Genomic DNA, 19,362 nt, shown 5'->3' with positions numbered 1-19,362 from the left:
TTTAGGTTTCCATTCAATCAATGCAACAATAACAGATTGCATTTAAATAGCAATCTGCCAAGGTGCTGCACAGTGGTGTGATCCTCCAAGAATGACCCATGGTATCCTCTCAGGTACGTAACATCCCCCCAAGAATGACCCAGGGTATCCTCACAGGTACGTAACATCCCCCCAAGAATGACCCAGGGTATCCTCTCAGGTACATAACATCCCCCCAAGAATGACCCAGTGTATCCTCTCAGGTATGTAACAGCCCCCCAATGACCCAGGGTATCCTCTCAGGTATGTAACATCCCCCCAAGAATGACCCAGGGTATCCTCTCAGGTATGTAACAGCCCCCCAATGACCCAGGGTATCCTCTCAGGTATGTAACATCCCTCCAAGAATGACCCAGGGTATCCTCTCAGGTATGTAACATCCCCCCCAAGAATGACCCAGGGTATCCTCTCAGGTATGTAACATCCCCCCAAGAATGACCCAGGGTATCCTCTCAGGTACATAACATCCCCCCAAGAATGACCCAGGGTATCCCCTCAGGTATGTAACATCCCCCCAAGAATGACCCAGGGTATCCTCTCAGGTACATAACATCCCCCCAAGAATGACCCAGGGTATCCTCTCAGGTATGTAACATCCCCATAAGAATGACCCAGGGTATCCTCTCAGGTATGTAACATCCCCCCAAGAATAACCCAGGGTATCCTCTCAGGTACATAACATCCCCCCAAGAATGACCCAGGGTATCCCCTCAGGTATGTAACATCCCCCCAAGAATGACCCAGGGTATCCTCTCAGGTACATAACATCCCCCCAAGAATGACCCAGGGTATCCTCTCAGGTATGTAACATCCCCATAAGAATGACCCAGGGTATCCTCTCAGGTATGTAACATCCCCCCAAGAATAACCCAGGGTATCCTCTCAGGTACATAACATCCCCCCAAGAATGACCCAGGGTATCCTCTCAGGTATGTAACATCCCCCCAAGAATGACCCAGGGTATCCTCTCAGGTATGTAACATCCCCCCAATGACCCAGAGTATCCTCTCAGGAATGTAACATCCCCCCAAGAATGATCCAGGGTATCCTCTCAGGTACGTAACATCCCCCCAAGAATGACCCAGGGTATCCTCTCAGGTATGTAACATCCCCCCAATGACCCAGGGTATCCTCTCAGGTATGTAACAGCCCCCCAAGAATGACCCAGGGTATCCTCTCAGGTATGTAACAGCCCCCCAAGATTGACCCAGGGTATCCTCTCAGGTACGTAACATCCCCCCAATGACCCAGGGTATCCTCTCAGGTATGTAACAGCCCCCCAATGACCCAGGGTATCCTCTCAGGTATGTAACAGCCCCCCAAGATTGACCCAGGGTATCCTCTCAGGTACGTAACATCCCCCCAAGAATGACCCAGGGTCTCCTCTCAGGTATGTAACAGCCCCCCAAGAATGACCCAGTGTATCCTCTCAGGTATGTAACATCCCCCCAAGAATGACCCAGGGTATCCTCTCAGGTATGTAACAGCCCCCCAATGACCCAGGGTATCCTCTCAGGTATGTAACAGCCCCTTCATGTTCTTGAAGATGAGAGTGCTCCAAAGTACAGGGAGTTCTTACTTATCGAGTCTCCCACTTTAGTGTGATCATCAATGATGGTCATTGTCAGAGAGCGTGGAGTGAGGCCTGGTGTGAGGATCTTGGAACCCGTTTGTATCATAACTGCAGAGACAGTATGGGTTTACTGATGGACACAGGTCCAGGAATTGTGATGTCCAATTAATCCATGCCTGTTGATTGAGGTGGAGACCGGATATCAGTTTTGTGCTACCTCATTTCCATTGTTGCTACATACAACCACTGCCCCGTGGCTGATCATTGGCTAAACAGATCAGTAAAGGTTCCAGTATCATGTGTGTCAAACATAGTCTAAAGCCAGTGTCCACTTCGAGATGGGGAGATGCTCTTTGGCTGCAGATGGTGCTGAGACCATTCAAACATCAGGGTTGTGGAACAGCCAACCGTGCTGATCCTCGGGGACAGCATTGATCAAACTTTCAGATATGCACTGCAAATCTTATTGGAAGAGGTATTGAAAAGAAGAGATGTCATGAATAGGAGAGGTGCACTGTGTACTCAGGGTGACAGAATCCCTCAGTCACATCTCAAATCATCAGGGACCCACCACCCACTAACACACAATAACCATCAGTAAAGACACAGCCTTAACACACACACGTTATCCCTCATCCACACACACTTCACACTATTATAATACTCACAACTTTGACACACTGCCAGCTATTCAATCAGAACAGCTGCATCAGCATTGCATGTTACTCACGGACACACTTGCTTCATTCTTGCAGGACAGGGTGGGTCACAGATGAGGAGGCAGGAAGTGGGGGGAGAGGCCCCTGTGTGTTTCAGCTGCTCTGGAGGAGGCAGCATCAGCCATTGTGTTGGCTTTTACTCTTGTTTTGTGGGGAAAGTAAACAATGTGACGGTCAGTGACAGAGAACCAATAAGGAATCTCTGTCTTGGAAGTGGAGTTAAAATTCTAGGTACAAAAACAGAAGTTGCTGGAAAAGCTCAGCAGGTCTGGTAACATCTGCAGAGAGAAATCAGAGTTAATGTTTCTGGAAACCGGACCCGAAACGTTAAGTCTGATTTCCCTTCACAGATGCTGCCAGACCTGCTGAACTTTCTCTGTTTTTGTTTCTGATTTACAGCATCTGCAGTTCTTTCGGTTTTTATTTTGAAATTCTTGGTATTGCTTGTGAATGATTTGTTCACATCCAGCCTGAACAGAAAGGGGCTGCCTCATTCCAGATATCCGTCTTGTTCTTCCACTTCTCCCTTCCCATTCTTACGCCTGTTCCTCAACTTCTCAACTCAGAGGGGACATCGAAAGCCTCATGATGACGTTGGATCACTATAAACCCAGCGGCCTTCTTCTGTAGTCTGGTCTATCAGAGTCTCTGTCTGAGCTTGTTACAGGAGTCTATTGTGTGATCTTGCATTCAGGTATTCTCATTATAACAAACATACTGCTGACCAGGGCAAATCCTGACACCTGATTAGCTGGAGATTACAGGGCTCTTCCAGAACAGTTCAGGACATTGCTTCAGGACATCAATGGTCTGTTCTAAAGAATGGGAGCATGTCAAATGTCATGTGCACATGTGCAAGGTTCCCATCTGGAGTCATGGGCCATATCATGAGGAGGTCATCCTGCTGATCATTAACCAATCTTTGCATTGCCAGGATAATGGGCACAGATGGCACAGAGGACTGCCACAGAATGAATATGTCAGAATTGCTGCCAGGATAATGGACATGTATCTGAAAGATACGTTACCTGTGGTCACACAGCAGACCCACATTGAGGGAGTGGAATTACTTTCAGCTCAGGGAAATGGTAAAACGTAAACTGTAATCATACACAAGGCACTGTGTGTCAGCTCATTGACAAACCCGCACTGTGTAAAGACTGCAACCCAAAGAAATCCTTCAATTTGTTCCACCTTCAAGAGGGATCGGGATGAATTTCATTCTCTTTGAACGGAGAGTCTCTCTCTTGCAGAGTATACTGAAAACTGCAAGCTGTTGCAGCCTCAGGAAAGTCAGAGCCACAGTCCAATTGATGGCTATTATTAATGCTGTCCCTGCTTAGCTCTGAGGTTGAGCTGCAATCGTTGGTAAATTACAGTCACAATCCTTTTTAGTGAAATAGTCACAAATTGTTTTCATCGCTAAAATTCAGGGAGAAATTGCTTCCAAACCATCCTTAGCTGACATGGTATCTGTTTGAAAGCCGTGTCCCTTTTCTCATGGTTACGCCTCTGTTCATTTTCCCCGTCATGATGAAGCTTCACAGGCCCCACTGTGTCTGATGACAACTTATTAATACAGCAAAATCCACCAAAAAAACTCAGCACTATCCAGAATACTCCCTGTACAACTCCCTGTACAACTCCCTGTACCACTCTTTGTACCACTCCCTGAACAACTCCCTGTGTCACTCCCTGTATCACTCCCTGTACCACTCCCTGTATCACTCCCTGTACCACTCCCTGTACCACTCCCTGTATTACTCCCTGTATTACTCCCTGTATCAGACCCTGTATCACTCCCTTTACCACTCCCTGTACCACTCCCTGAACCACTCCCTGTATTACTCCCTGTACCACTCCCTGTATTAGTCCCTGTACCACTCCCTGAACCACTCCTTGTATCTATTAACAAGAATGGAAAGATGCTCAAATGCACAAAATTGTAGCATCAGCCAGAAAGAATACAGCAATCCTACAATTAACTCAGAAGACTTGAAGTAGCACAAGTGATGATCTTAATGTTGTGTTCAGGGTGAACCATGGGGTCGGCTGGATGATGGAACTCCAAAGTGGCAGCACTGGTGTCAAATCGCTGCTACTCACTGACTGACATCATGATCTATCTCCTGTCGATGATGCTGGTGATCATTAGGTACATGCACACAAACTCTTCAATGAATATGGTATCTCCTGTGCTCCTGTTGGAAGTGTGTGTGCACAACCTTGGTACATTTTCAAAACTTGAGAGGACTCATGGTACTGCTTGTATCCCGCAAGGAGATCTGCTGTCACGCTATGCAACACCCTTCTGACTTGTACCATCCTCCCATATCCACTATATCTAACCTACAACCCCTCTCTGACATCTTTCATTGAGTCTACCACCGATGATGCCTCTTTCTGCAGCCCCCACTTTGTCCTTCAGAAGAGACCTTCCTGGCTTTTCAGTTCCGATCCAGTCACTGAAATACTGACAGTTTCTTTTCTGGGTGTCACATTTTAGAGTTCTTTTTGCTCTTGAAATGTCAACCCCCTCTCCATTTTCAATGTGGTTTCTGTATGACAATCTGAGCATATGTTTTATTAGATACATTCCAAAGGCCTCTGTTTTCTTCCATAGATCCTAATGTATTGTCCAGGTTTCTGAGAGAAAGGGGAACGTGAATGGAATGGAACATCTTCTGAAGTTTTTTCCTTGCTTTACGTTTGAACTTTTATATTGTTCTGTCATACTTTATCTTCACAAAATTACTCCTGCCTATCTCTATCCTCCTTCAACCTTCAGCATCATATTTGTAATCTATGGTTGTCATTTGGCAGAAATGGACATAGTTTTCCACTTATTCCAGTGTGACATTGCCCTGGTTTCATTAAATATATTCTATTCTTGTTTTTGACTTTTTGTTGTTCGTACTTAATCCATATTCTCGACGTTTTCTCGATCTTAGATATTTTCAAATCAACCTGTTCAGGGATGTTATTACATACCTCGGGAGCAGGTGGGACTTGAGCCCGGGTTAATCCATATTCTAAACTTCTATTTTTCACCTGTTCTATAATATTTCCCTTCTTCTGATTCTGTAAGTAGTGTTGTCAGCATACTCCAAGTTCGTTATGTATAAAGAACAAAAAGAATGAAAGAACAAAAAACAATCCAGCACAGGAACAGACCTTTCAGCCCTCCAAGCCTGTGCTGACACATTTTGCCCTTCCATACTAAAACTGCCTTCACTTACAGAAACAGTATCCCTCTATTCCCTTCCTATTCACGTATTGGGACAGGTTCATCTTCGATGTTGCTATTGTGTCTGCTTCCACCACCTCCTCAGGCAGAGTGTTCCAAACACTCACCACCCTTTGTGTGAAAACCTTACCTCCCACATCTCGAATGTACTCACCTCCAGTTTCTACTCCTGGAAGCACACCTAATTTTCTACATATATGTTCTGTGAACTGATTGAAACGTTTTGGCTCCAGTATCCTGCATTGTTAAGCTCCTCTCTTCAATGTGAAATATATCTGATTGTCTCTCTTCTAGTCTAAAGTTCAGAGTATGTATAAATCACTTTTCCTTACTCTTAATGATACATTTCAGCAACACACCAATTAATTTTTGGTGATAAAAACGATGCAGTGCTTGTATATATCAGAGATTGTCCTGAGGTTAAATATTCCATGCCTTCTTCCTATTCCAGGGCTAAAACATGACTGTGTTTCTCCAATGGCTGCTTCAAATGGGGTATTATACCTTTTTATTATGATTTTTGAAATGTCTTTAATAAGATGACTTAAAAATTATCATTCTAAAATGATTGTACTCCAGTCCTTGAGGCTGCTTGGTTCATGAACAATGAACACTTCAACCAACTTAGAACGTGTTCTTTGGTCTATATTTAATTCCAACCTCCTGTTATCCCTTTTAATTCTATTTCTCTCGGGGCTTTTGAATGGTATATTCTTATTTCATCTATACTTGAAGTTTTTTCCTGTACTCATCAATTTGAAAGCGTTCTATAATCTCTGATGCCAATGTTTTGTCCAGCATTTTCCTCTGGATTTATATTCCTCAATTTGCATGATTGTCTTGCTACTGCATCACTTTCAAACAATATTTGACCAGCTTTGTCTTCCATTGTTTGTTGTTATCCCTTTCTATCTGTGAACAATGTCTCGTGCCTAACTCTCATTTTGTGGTTTCTTTCCAGCTCCAACATCCCACACATCTGCCCACTCACCTAACTTGTCCAGGTCACCCTGTAATCTCCTAACATCCTCATCACATTTCACCCTGCCACCCAGCTTTGTATCATCAGCAAATTTGCTAATGTTATTGCTGATACCATCTTCTATATCATTAACATATATTGTAAAAAGCTGTGGTCCCAGCACGGATCCCTGCGGTACCCCACTGGTCACTGCCTGCCATTCCAAAATGGAGCCGTTTATCACTACCCTTTGTTTCCTGTCAGCCAACCAATTTTCAATCCAATCTAGTACTTTGCCCCCAATACCATGCGCCCTAATTTTGCTCACTAACCTCCTATGTGGGACTTTATCAAAAGCTTTCTGAAAGTCCAGGTACACTATATCTACTGGATCTCCCTCATCCATCTTCAGAGTCACAGCCTCATAAAATTCAAGAAGATTAGTCAAGCATGATTTCCCCTTCATAAATCCATGCTGACTCTGACCTATCCTGTTACTACTATCCAGATGTGCTGTGATTTCATCCTTTATAATAGACTCCAGCATCTTTCCCACCACTGAGGTCAGACTAACTGGTCTATAATTTCCTGCTTTCTCTCTCCCACCTTTCTTAAAAAGTGGTATAACATTAGCCACCCTCCAATCCGCAGGAACTGATCCCGAATCTATCGAACTCTCGAAAATATTCACCATCGCATCCACGATTTCCCGAGCCACCTCCTTCAGTACCCTGGGATGTAGACCATCAGGCCCCAGGGACTTATTAACCTTCAGACCTAACAGTCTCTCCAACACCAAATCCTGGCAAATATAAATTCCCTTAAGTTCAGGTCCTTCAGCCACTCCATTGCATTATGGGGAGAAAGCAAGAGAATGGAGTTGAGAAACTCATCAGCCATGGTTAAATGGCAGGGCAGATTTGATGGGCTGAACGGCCTGTCTGCTCCTATCTATTATGGTCGAATGGTCTTCTGGATTCGAGGTCATATTGATTGACACATGTCCCGATATTCCTTCACCAATTTAATTGTATAAGTCACCCATTGCAATGATCATAACATCCAATTTAACTGAATTTGCAACACTTCAGATTGCCACCAAAAATGCCTCTATTTCCTGCTCACTGTGTTTTTATGCTGGGGCAGGATGGAAGCACAGAAAATAGGAGCAGAACGAGACGATTCAGTCCTTCGATCTTTATCAACCATCTAACTCAGTCCCTTGTTCCTGCTTTCTCCCTGTACCCTTTGATTCCTTTAGCACTAAGAACTATATCTAACTTCAGTTTGAAAACATTCAATGAAATAGCTTCAACCACTGTCTGTGGTAAAGAGTTCCACAGGCTCACCACTCACTGAGTGCAGAACGATTCCCCATCTCAGTGCTAAATGACTGACCCCATATTCACAATCTATGATCCCTGGTTCAGGACTCCCCAGTCACCGGGAACATCTTTCTTGCAGTTACCCTGTCTACTCCTGTTAGAATTGGATAGGTTTCTATGAGATTCTGCCCAATTCTTCTAATCTCCAGTGAACAAAGACTGGATTGGTTCAGACATTCTTCAAATGTCAGTTCTGCAGTCTCAGGAATGAGGTCACTGAACCTTCATTGAACTCCCTCAATATCCAGAACATCCTTTCTCAGATAAGGAAACCAAAACTGGACACAATACTCCAAGTGTGGTCTCACCAAGGCCGTGTATAATTACAGCAGGACACTCCCGCTCCTGTACTCGAACCCTCTCACTATGAAGGACAACATGCCATTGACCTTCCTCACTGCTTCCTGCCCCTGCATGCTCACTTTCAGCAATTGCATTATGAGGACACACCGATCTTGTTACGCCTCCCCTTTGGAAATCGATCATTATTCAGATCATAATCTGCCTTCCTATTTTTGTAAACTAATCACATTATACTTCATCTGCCGTGCATTAGCCCACTCACTCAGCATGTCCAAATCATATTGAAGCATCACTGCATCCTCCACAGAGCTCACCCTCCCACCCAGCTTCATCTCATCTGCAAACATGGAGATATGACACTGACTTCCTGATCGAAATCTTTCATAAACATTGTGAGTAGCTGCTGTTCTAGCACTGATCCCTGTGGAGTGAAGCATGAACACTGCTGAGAGTTATATGCTGCTGGTCTTAGACAGGGTTACACATGGACATGATATGTTCAGAATGGCCGATTGAATGGATTGAATGTTTAATGACAGTACGTTTTCTTCACCATGAAGCTGACACCTCAGGCTCCCTGTTCATTTAGGTCTATCCCACCAATGGAGGGTGTCACTGGCATTGTATACATCAGGACCTCACCCTGGGACCAGTAGATCAAGTCAAGTCTGGCTGGTATATGAGCCCCTCGTCATTGGGGGGACCGGTGTCACCAGCATTGAGCATTTTTCTTCCATTCCAGCAGACAGCTTTCTGACTTTCTCTTCCGGTCAAACCTTTTAAGGGAAGGATCGGAGTTGGCATTAAATTCAACAATATCCTGAGCTGCCCGAGTGCAGGCTTGGAACTGCAGCTGCCAATATCATTTCCCACCTCATGGTTTGGGCCTTTTCCAAACACTCCAGGACTTTTCTGTTTGAGTTTTAGTTCGGGTGGTGTTATTTTCCCCTTGCTGCCTGCACAGTGGAGCTTTAAGGTGGAGTGTAGTGTGTGCTGACTGACCCCATCCTTTAAGCTTGGAGTTAATCTGTGAGACCCTGCAAACAGTCTCCAACCTAATGACAGGTTTGAATTCAGAGTTTCCCTTTCCTGACCAAGGTTTGGAAGAGCCCATGCTATTTTACCCATTACTGATATACCAACACCCACAGTTCATGGAATATGGTGTGGCATGCACTTGGTCCAGAATATTCTGGTTATTTGAATCCTTTGGAATCTTTCTGCCCTGGCTGTTTTCTTTGTCAATGAATACACCTCAATGTTCATCATTTCTCCTTCCATTACGGTTTGTCCCTCAACTCAGACAGGGTATGACCCTTCGAGCTAGCAGTGAGAGCTGGGTGGAGATGAGAACCATTGATCCCAGTCCATCACACAAGGTGGGATGACTGAAAACACAAGGGTAAGACCTCGATCCAAACACTCCACGTCAACACACTTTGTACGTTTGACTATAGTGAGTGGAGTCTGTCTTCACCCAGAAATTAGGCTGCTGTTCATTCCTTTCCTTCATTTGATTTTAATCAGAAATTCTACTGTAACCTATATGTATATCTTTGCAGGTTAAAAATCAAACTGTTCTAAATCGTGTGGTTGGAATTCAAGTGGGGAATAGAGCGCTTGATAATCTGACAGACCCTGTGATAATTGTATTTAACAAATCATCACCGGTAAGGACATTTTTCACTTTTCATTATTCAATTGATTAACAGGAAATATTCATGTTAAGGGTGGCAAAGATTTATTGATCATTTTCTTCATATTAGGTAAAGGCCATTCCAAAATGTGTCTTTTGGGAGTTACAACAAAATGGTAAGGAAAACGGTCATGTTATCAAAGATTTCAGTTATCCTTGACCCAAGGATTGAGTTCTCAGTGCTGCCCCTTTCTATTGCAGGGAACCCAGCTGAGGGTCACTGGAACGATTCCGGCTGCACAACACAAAACACAGTCAATGAAGTCATCTGTCGATGCAATCACCTGACTTTCTTTGCTGTCTTGCTGGTAGGGTCAATGTAATGCAATATTTTGTATCTTTTGGCCTATTCCACTTTGGCTGCGATCAACAAATTTTAGCAGCAATAAAAATACAAAATACATAAAGATGCAAAAACAGATTAGAAAAGCCAATTGTTTTATTAAGACAATCCCATCCCAACAGGCAGCAAGCTACTCAGCTTCAAACCCATTTCCCCCATTCCTTTCTTTCAGAGTTATCCCATCTTTACAGGGAGGCAAGAGAAATTAAATCTGAGGGAGAATCCAAATTTGAGGGAGGAGCTTTGGGAAGTGTCACATTGACCCTGATAGGTCCATGAGACAATGACAACTGATGTCACAATCACTGTTAATCCACTCACCTTGGGCAGATCAAGATGTCTCCCACTCACCAAAACTCATCCAGCTCCCGAAGGATTGGTTGCAGTAAATCTCTCACTCCCAGTGTGTGTTGGTGATTTTTTTCTAAAGGTTTATGGCTCTTGGGAAGTGAATTGTTTCTCAGTATCTAACCCATTTGTCATCTCCCACCGCCCCAACACCATCTTCACTGTCTATCCCATTAGGATTGTCAACATTAGGGCTGGGAGTTTCATTACTCTCCAGGTGCTGAGTATCTGATGTGGAGCTTGTCGTTCTGGGGATTGTGTGGAGGCCCAGTAGCTCAGAGTAGAAAAGAGAATTGTTCAGAGTGCACATCTTTGTGGCTGCTTTCAGACTGACCTGGCCTTAGATCAGGTGTTTGTGTGGCTTCTCAACAGGAGATGAGTAGATATCACAGGGGGACCCCAACCCAGAGGTGAGGGAAAGTGCAGTGAAAGTAGGGTGTGTCACTCAGTTGAAGAAAACATTACCCAATCCTCATGTCAATGGTCTCGTTTTCTGTTATAAAGCAAATCGATGGGAACCAACACTTGGATGAGAAGACATTGAGATCGCTAACATACATCACCCAGATTGGTTGTGGTGTTTCTGGCATTTTCACAGCAATTACTTTAATCATCCACTTTATTCTCAGGTAGGAACATTAATCATCAAAGATGAAATTTCATGGAGAAGAAGCCATTCTCAATGATCTCACTGTACAATCACAATATATACAAATGTCTCCTTGAAGATAGAGCTTATGAGTAATTCACAACAGCAAGTTCATGAAACAAAGCTTACTTCTGTTTTAGTGTTTGACATTAATTCTAAGAGTATTGTAGCTGAGTAATGATTCACTTTACTTTCAGATTGTACCTCAGTATGTCATGGTCAAAGTTTGTATCTGCAGTGAGCAGTGTCACTACCTCTGAGTTAGCAGCTCTGGGTTCAAGTCCCACTCCAGGACTTGAGGACCATAGAGGGTGCATCCAGACTGAGGCCAGATTGATTATCGAGCTACAATTCCTTCCAGCACACCTTTAGCAGGTGGTCAGAGAGGGAGAGTTTCCTGATTAGGGGTTCTTGCTGCAGAGAGGTGCCCCTCGAGCTGTGCCTTCAGGTTATCCACCTGCTCCAGGAGATGGGAGTTATAGAAACAACCATAGGCACATGCTTCACCTGCCTCAGGCATCTCCAGATGCAGGAAATCTTCAAAGTCAATGTTTATCAACTTGCTGTTTTATTCCTAAATGGAGTCATTGAGATATATAGCACGGTTAGAGACCTTCAGTCCAACTCATCCGTGCTGACCAGACATCCCAATCTGACCGAGTCCCATTTACCAGCATCTGGCCCATATCCCTCCAAACCCTTCCTAATCATATACCCATCCAGAAGCCTTTTAAATGTTGTAATTGTATCAGCCTCCACCACTTCCTCTGGCAGCTCATTCCATACACGCATCACCCTCTGCATGAAAACATTATTCCTTAGGTTCCTTTTAAACCTTTCCCCTCTTACCCTAAAGGTATGCCTTCTCGTTCTGAACTTCCCCACCCCAGGGAAAAGACCTTGTCTATTTTTCCTATTCATGCCCCTCTACAAGGTCACCCCTCAGCCTCCAATGGTCCATGGAAAACAGCCCCATCCTGTTCAACCTCTATCTACAGCTCAAACCCTCCAACCCTGGCAAATCCTTGTCATTTTTTTCTGAACCCTTTCAAGTTTCACAACATCCTTCCAATAAATGGGAGACCAGAATTGCACAAAATATTCCAAAAATGACCAAACCAATGTCATGTACCAAACCAACGTGACCTTCAATGTCATGTACCAAAAATGACCAAACCAACGTGACCTTCAAACTTCTATACTCAATGCTCTGACCAACAGAGGAAAGCATACCAAACACCTTCTTCACTATCCTGACTACCTCCAACTCCACATTCAAGGAGCTATGAACCTGCACTCCAAGGTCTCTTTGTTCAGCAACACTCCCCAGGACCTTACTATTAAGGGGAAGTCCTGCCTTGATTTGCCTTTCCAAAATGCAACACCTCACATTTATCTAAATTAAACTCCATCTGCCATTCCTCAACCCATTGGCCCACCTGATAAAGATCCCATTGCACTCTGAGGTAACCTTCTGCTGTTTCTTTTCCCTTCATTCAGAAAAAGACAAAAGGAAGCTTCCATCCAGATCCACGTGAATCTCTCTGTTGCCTTGTTTCTTCTCAATGTGAGCTTCTTAACCAGCACAGTGTTCAGTTCCAAGAGCACTGATGAGCTGTGTAAAGCCATTGCTGCCCTGCTGCATTACTCACTGCTTTGCAGTTTTACATGGATGGGAATTGAAGCATTTCACCTGTACCTTATGCTGATCAAAGTCTTCAACATTTACATTCGGTTTTACATGCTGAAACTCTGCCTTCTCGGTTGGGGTGAGTGTGAAGTATTCTGTCACTGAGTTATTTGTAAGTGCATGGTCTGATTCTCACTCATGTAGTAACAACTTTTATTTCATTGTTACAAGAAAAGGGGCTGAATTATAAAACAGCTATTCTTTAAGGGTTCTGGCTGTCTCTGTCAGAAAACAGGAGAAAACCTCTGTCAAATTTCAGGCCAAGTGTATTAAGGATCAAACTTGGTGAAAGTCGGAATTGTAATTGGTAAATGAACAGATTCAAACCCAGACAGAAAACAGAATGGGAGTGATGTTTGATAGTCCAGGTTTACTTCCAGCTGGGAATGAATACAGCATGAAACATCCTTGAAATGTAATCCTGAGACAGCACCAATCAAAGACACCATCCCCTCTTGTGAGAGTGGAATTCATGGATAGTGGGTTTCTCTTGATTAATTAGAGAGATTCCTCCAGCAATGAACTGTGTCTCTGATTGAAAGCTGGGTCTTAGGAATCTAAATTCAGTGCTGAAAGGTTCAAGGGTGAGGTCCCCCAGAGTCATCACTGAGAGACACATGTTAATATGTGCCAAGCATGACCATACACACAGGCCGGTATTTTAAACCAAAGAACAAGTTTTCTTCCAAACGCTGCCACCTTCGTGTTGCTGTAGCAGGAAGTGAAGGATTCTGACAGCAACTTTCACTTTCCAATCTGTCACCACTCCCCATAACAGAGCAGGCAGTTCATTTCTGACTGTACTCACATTACTCAGCAGAAAAACAGTCAGAGTCAGGGGACAGCTCCATGCTGGGTAGAAACCCTGCTGACTGTATTCAACATTCCCAGTGCAACACCCCATAGCAGCCTGCCAACATCTGAAGTCTGAGTCTTAACGTCAGTGACCTCTTTGTGTATCTGACACTCCTGTATACTGGAATCTCGGGGGAGTGAAATTCTTATATACCAGCGACACAGCAGGGGCTCTGAGTGAATTCAGCAGCTTGTCATACACTGTCTCAGTTTATATTCTCTGTGGATTTGACAAATATAACCAAGAGTTTTCATTTCAAGCCAAATAAAACAAATTGAAACAAGGAAACAGGTCTCCAAGAGCAGTTTGAACTCTTGCTATGCAAGGTTACTTCTAAAATATTGCTTAAAATAAACACAACTTGAATCATTTTCCTCTTGAGTCATCAAGACTGGGGTGCAAGGAAATAATGTTGAAAAGGGACCATCAACCCATATAGTGTAAGACGAGGGTACTGATCGGACCGTGTTTGGGATATAGATGCAGCAGTAACTCAAAGCTGTTAGTCTTAGTTAGATGCTTAAACTCAGCCAGGCAAGCATACTTTGTGTAGTCAAGGATAAACATCACACAACACCAGGTTATAGTCCAACGGGTTTATTTGGAGGCGCTAGCTTTCGGACTGCTGCTTCTCCATCAGGTCATCAACCACCTGATGAAGAAACAGTGCTTCAAAACCTAGTGGCTCCAAGTAAAGCTGTCGGACTATAACCTGGTGTCGTGTGATTTTTAAATTTGTCCACCTCAGTCCAACACTGGTCCCTCCAAATTGTGCCGTCAAGGCATTGTCATGGATAAAGCAGCACGGATTGACTGATTCCATAACCCTTTCCTCAATGAAGAATATACAATGTATGGGCAAATATCTTCTTCCTCCAAAGGATAGGGTCCTGTGTGCGAATAGATATAGCTTCTATCACGTGAAGCTAACTCTCACTGCGAGCCTGATTGATAATATTAAATTGGTTTGGAGTGTAATTCTCACTGTAGTCGGAATTATTAATAAATGTTTTCTATTAACAATCACAGAATAATGTCAGTAATCTCTGTAACTGTACTCATTTGTATTCCCAGGCCTCCCAGCTGGTGTGCTTTTAATCATCATTGGAGTACGCACAGATAATTATGGCCAGTACTCAATTCTTCTCAATGGCGATCATGCCCCTTCTAACATGTAAGTTTTAATAATTTAACTTTTAAGAAGTTACTGGTAAATAAAATAATGCAATCGAGAAAGAGACCATTTGGCCGATCAAGTTTGTGCCAGCTCCTTTGGTAAAATTGTCCAGTCATCCTTACTCTCCTACTCTTTCCCCATCGCTTCCCAGGTATTGACCCTTTTACCTCTGGAAACAGTTTATCTTTTTGTATTGCGGAAGAAAGATGCATCTTGTCAAAGCTTTCTGTCTTATAATCATCAGGACAATTTGCAAGAATACCAATTTGATGGGGCAACAACATTTATACTTTAAGAGAGAAGAGTTGTCACTGGTGAGCAGGTAAACTCTGATTGTCAGAGACATTACCATAGAGAAGTTAATGATGAACGAAGGGAGAAATTGAAGAAAATCACAGTCACTGGAGAAGTGGTCCTGAATAAATTGATGGACCTGGAGGCTGACAGGTGTTTGGGTCCTGATGGACTCCATCCCAGGGTCTGAAAAGAAGTGGCTAACGAAATGATAAATCCATTTTATCTTAAATTTCCAAAATTCCCGTATTGGTCAGCTTATTTCAAAAACAATGTCAATATATTGGAGGCAGTTCAGAGAGGATTTACTGGGACTAATATGTGGAATGAGAGGATTGCTTTGTGAGGAAAGGTTGGATAGGGGAGGTAATGGCCTTGTGGTGTTAGGTGTGAATCCAGAGACCCAGGTAATGTTGTGGGGACCAGGGTTTGATTCCTGCCCTGGCAGATGGAAGAATTGGAATTCAATAAAAAAAATTCTGGAATAATGACCATGAAACCATTGTCAATTGGTGGGAAAACTCCATCTGCTTCACTAAGGCCCTTCAGAGAAAGAAACTGCCAACTTTACCTGGTCTGTCCTTCGTGCGACTCCAGATCCAGAACAAGGCAGTTGACTCTAACAGCCCTTTTGGCAGCTAGGGATGGGCAATAACTGCTGGCCCAGCCAATGATGCACGTTTTTAAAAAATCAACTGGCGTTTCGAACAGTAAGAAATGACTTGGTTGATATATATAAGTTCCTGAGGGGTCTTGGCAGGGTACATGCACAGAGCGTCACAAAGCTGTTTTTTTCCTAAAAGCTGTTCCTTGGCTCAAGGACACTCTGTCCTTGATATTATTCCGAGGGGTAGTACACCAGGCTGGGCTCTGATCAGACTGGTCTGGTACAGAGATGGAAAGGATTTTGAGAGGCTTGTTGTTTGTATGTAAACAGATGAGACTTCAGGCCAAAAGTGGTCATGTTTTAGAAGTGACCTGTATAATGAAAGGGGAGTGGTCAGCTCTCTAGCTGAGCTGAGCAGTTTAATTCAGTCCAGAACTGGTTGGGAGTTCAACAGTGAGCTGTGTGGAAACTCTATCTCTCCTTCTAACTTCAACCTGTAAGCATGTGTTCCATTTATACTGGTGTTTAAAAGGAATTTGCTTTTTGGGACTGTTGTGTATATTCAGAACAGCATAATTAAGTCTAGTTTGGGTAGATTGAGTTCTGTAGGGGTTCTTTATTCTGTTTCATTGTGTAATTTTGTGAATAAATGTTTTGTCTCTTTTAAACTTGGTACTCAAACTTGCTTACTTAATCTGGGTGATTTTCACTGTGCACTTAAAATAAATTGCAAAGTTATGGTCTGGGCTGCCTGCTTAAGAATGTGTTGAGTGGTCTGGCCTAGTTCATAACAAGAGGATATTTCCTCTCATGGGGAATCTAGAACCAGGGATCACTATTTATAAAATCAGATGCACCCATTTAAAACAGGCTGTTTTTTTTTCCTTCAGAGGGTTGTGAGACTTTGCAATTCTCTCCCAAAAGTGATGGTGGAAGCATTGTCCTTGAATATTGTTAAGGCAATGATAGACATACTGTTGCTGAGGAGGCAATGAAAGATTATCAGCAGGAAGCAGGAATGGCAATTTGATGTTAACAATCAGTCTACCCATGGTCTTATTGAGTGGCACAGCTAGTTTGAGGGACTGATTGGTCCACTGTTTTCCTAATTCTTATGTGAGCATGGTTCATGCGAAGCCTCGGTTAAATGTTAATCCAGGCATGGTTGACTCTGGTTAGTCAAGGCATTGCCCTGAGAAATTAACCAAAGAATGGCAGTCACCCATTTTGTTGAGTTGAAATGGGCTATGGGTGTACATGTTCTTTCTGTCTGCAATAAACAGGGCCGATAGGTTCAGGAACACATCATTAGCCCATACTCACGACATAGTGTCCAACATTAGATGTGCTTCTGCAGTTGGACAGCATATACTAGATAATCCAGTGTGCAAAGAATTATGCTAACGACCAATGTAGGATCTTTGTTGTCTCCAGCCTCGACTATTCCAGTAATCTTTCTCCATCTCTGTGTCCTTCAGCTCATCACAAACTCTGCAGTCAGTTCTTCTTCTGCACCAAGTCCTAATTATCCACTTTCCTTTGTCCTCACTGATCTACACAAACTCCTGACCTTCCTCCTTCTCCAATTTATGATTCTGATCCTTGCTTTAAAAGCTGCATGACCTTTCCCCTCCCTATATCATTGGAAATACTTCCCTCTCTACAACTCTCCAGAAGGGCCATTCCTCACTCCTTTTGCCTCATCATTCTCTGGCATTGCCTCCTGAAGACTCTCCAATTCACTCCCTTTTTCCACAAAACACCAAAAACGACCTCGATATCCAAACTTTTAATCATCCCTCTGAATCTCTCCTTTGGCTTTTTGTCCTCTTCATTCACTTGTCTCTTGGAAGCAGCTTTGCTGAAAAATATAAACAACTGAAGACCATTTATAAATCCAACTGATTGTTTTATTTACAAAAATACATTGGAGAGTTAGCAATCCTGTTTAAAAGTGTAAATAAGAGATTGCAAATTGTTGTCTATAGCTTCCTTTCTCATTCCTTCAGTCTTCATTTTCCCAGGATGCCTTGGGAGGTGTTGAATTCATTTCATTTATTGAAATCACTTTGTTTTAGCTCCTGACTTTTAACACTATTTTTAGAGCAATTAAAAAGCACTGAGATGTGGATTTCCTCACTGAATATTTTAACCCATGAAGAACTCGAGCTGGAGAATCCTCATTTGTCAACATGGAATGTTTGAAAGGAGACTCGAGGCCAAGAGTCACTCTCAGAGATAATCACCACAAACGGTTAATGCACACGCAACATTCCTGTGTGCACTATTTTACCCTGAAACATTACACTGTTTCATATAAACCAGTCATTTCTGATGATGAAACAGCAGCCAGCAAAATGTCACATTCGATCTTTGAGCATCTACCCAACGATAATCAACTGTCATTTAGAGTCACAGAGACTAAATGAGTCTAAATTAGAGTCTAAATGACGGTCCAACCCGTCCATGCCAACCAGGTATCCCAACCCAATCTAGTCCCACCTGCCAGCTCCTGGCATATATCCCTCCAAACCCTTCTTATTCATATACCCATCCAGATGCCTTTTAATGTTGCAATTGTACCAGCCTCCACCACATCCTCTGGCAGCTCATTCTATACACGTACCACCCTCTGCGTGAAAACATTGCCCCTTAGATCTCTTTTATATCTTTCCCCTCTCACCCTAAACCTATGCCCTCTAGTTCTGGACTCCCCCACCCTAGGGAAGAGACTTTGTCTATTTATCCTATCTGTGGCCCTTATGATTTTATAAACCTCTATAAGGTCACCCCTCACCTTCCGCTGCACCAGGGAGAACAGATCTAGCCCATTCAACATCCCCTTATAGCTCAAACCTTCCAACACTGGCAACATCCTTGTAAATCTTTTCTGAACCCTTTCAAGTTTCACAACATCTTTCCGATAGAAAGGAGACCAGAATTGCACATGATATTCCAAACGCGGCCTAACCAATGTCCTATACAATCACAACATGACCTCCCAACTCCTGTACTCAATACTCTGACCAATAAAAGAAAGCATACCAAACGAATTCTTCACTATCCTAGCTACATGTGACTCCACTTTCAAGGAGTTGTGAACCTGCACTCCAAGGTCTCTTTGTTCAGCAACTCTCCCTAGGACCTTACCATTAAGTATATAAGCCCTGCTAAGATTTGCTTCCCCAAAATGCAGCACCTCACATTTATCTAAATTAAACTCCATCTGCCACTTCTTATCCCATTGACTGATCAAGATCCCATTGTAATCTGAGGTAACGTTCTTTGCTATCTACTGCACCTCCAATTTTGGTGTCAGCTGCAAACTTACTAACTGTACCTCTTATGCTCACATCCAAATCATTTATATAAATGATGAAAAGCAGGGGACCCAGCACCAAACCTTGTGGCACTCCACTGGTCACAGGCCTCCAGTCTGAAAAACAACCCTCCACACCACCCTCTGTCTTCTACC

General features: G+C 43.3%; 1 protein-coding gene across 1 annotated transcript in view; it reads left to right on the top strand.

Annotated features, from left to right (window-relative positions):
- The window catches only part of LOC140496192 (adhesion G-protein coupled receptor G1-like), a 53,513-nt gene that overhangs the window by 26,466 nt on the left and 7,685 nt on the right, over window positions 1–19,362 (top strand). Inside the window, exons 7-11 of the mRNA XM_072595695.1 lie at window positions 9,790–9,897; window positions 9,994–10,039; window positions 10,125–10,231; window positions 12,764–13,032; window positions 14,884–14,983. Coding sequence (XP_072451796.1) covers window positions 9,790–9,897; window positions 9,994–10,039; window positions 10,125–10,231; window positions 12,764–12,874 — 372 coding nt within the window. The 3' untranslated portion in view covers window positions 12,875–13,032; window positions 14,884–14,983. The remainder of the gene's footprint in view (window positions 1–9,789; window positions 9,898–9,993; window positions 10,040–10,124; window positions 10,232–12,763; window positions 13,033–14,883; window positions 14,984–19,362) is intronic.

The sequence above is a fragment of the Chiloscyllium punctatum genome, chromosome 26, assembly GCF_047496795.1.
Source record: "Chiloscyllium punctatum isolate Juve2018m chromosome 26, sChiPun1.3, whole genome shotgun sequence".
In the NCBI taxonomy this organism is placed as follows: domain Eukaryota; kingdom Metazoa; phylum Chordata; class Chondrichthyes; order Orectolobiformes; family Hemiscylliidae; genus Chiloscyllium; species Chiloscyllium punctatum.
Note: the sequence above shows the minus strand (reverse complement) of the source record. Positions and strands in the feature narration are given on the sequence as shown.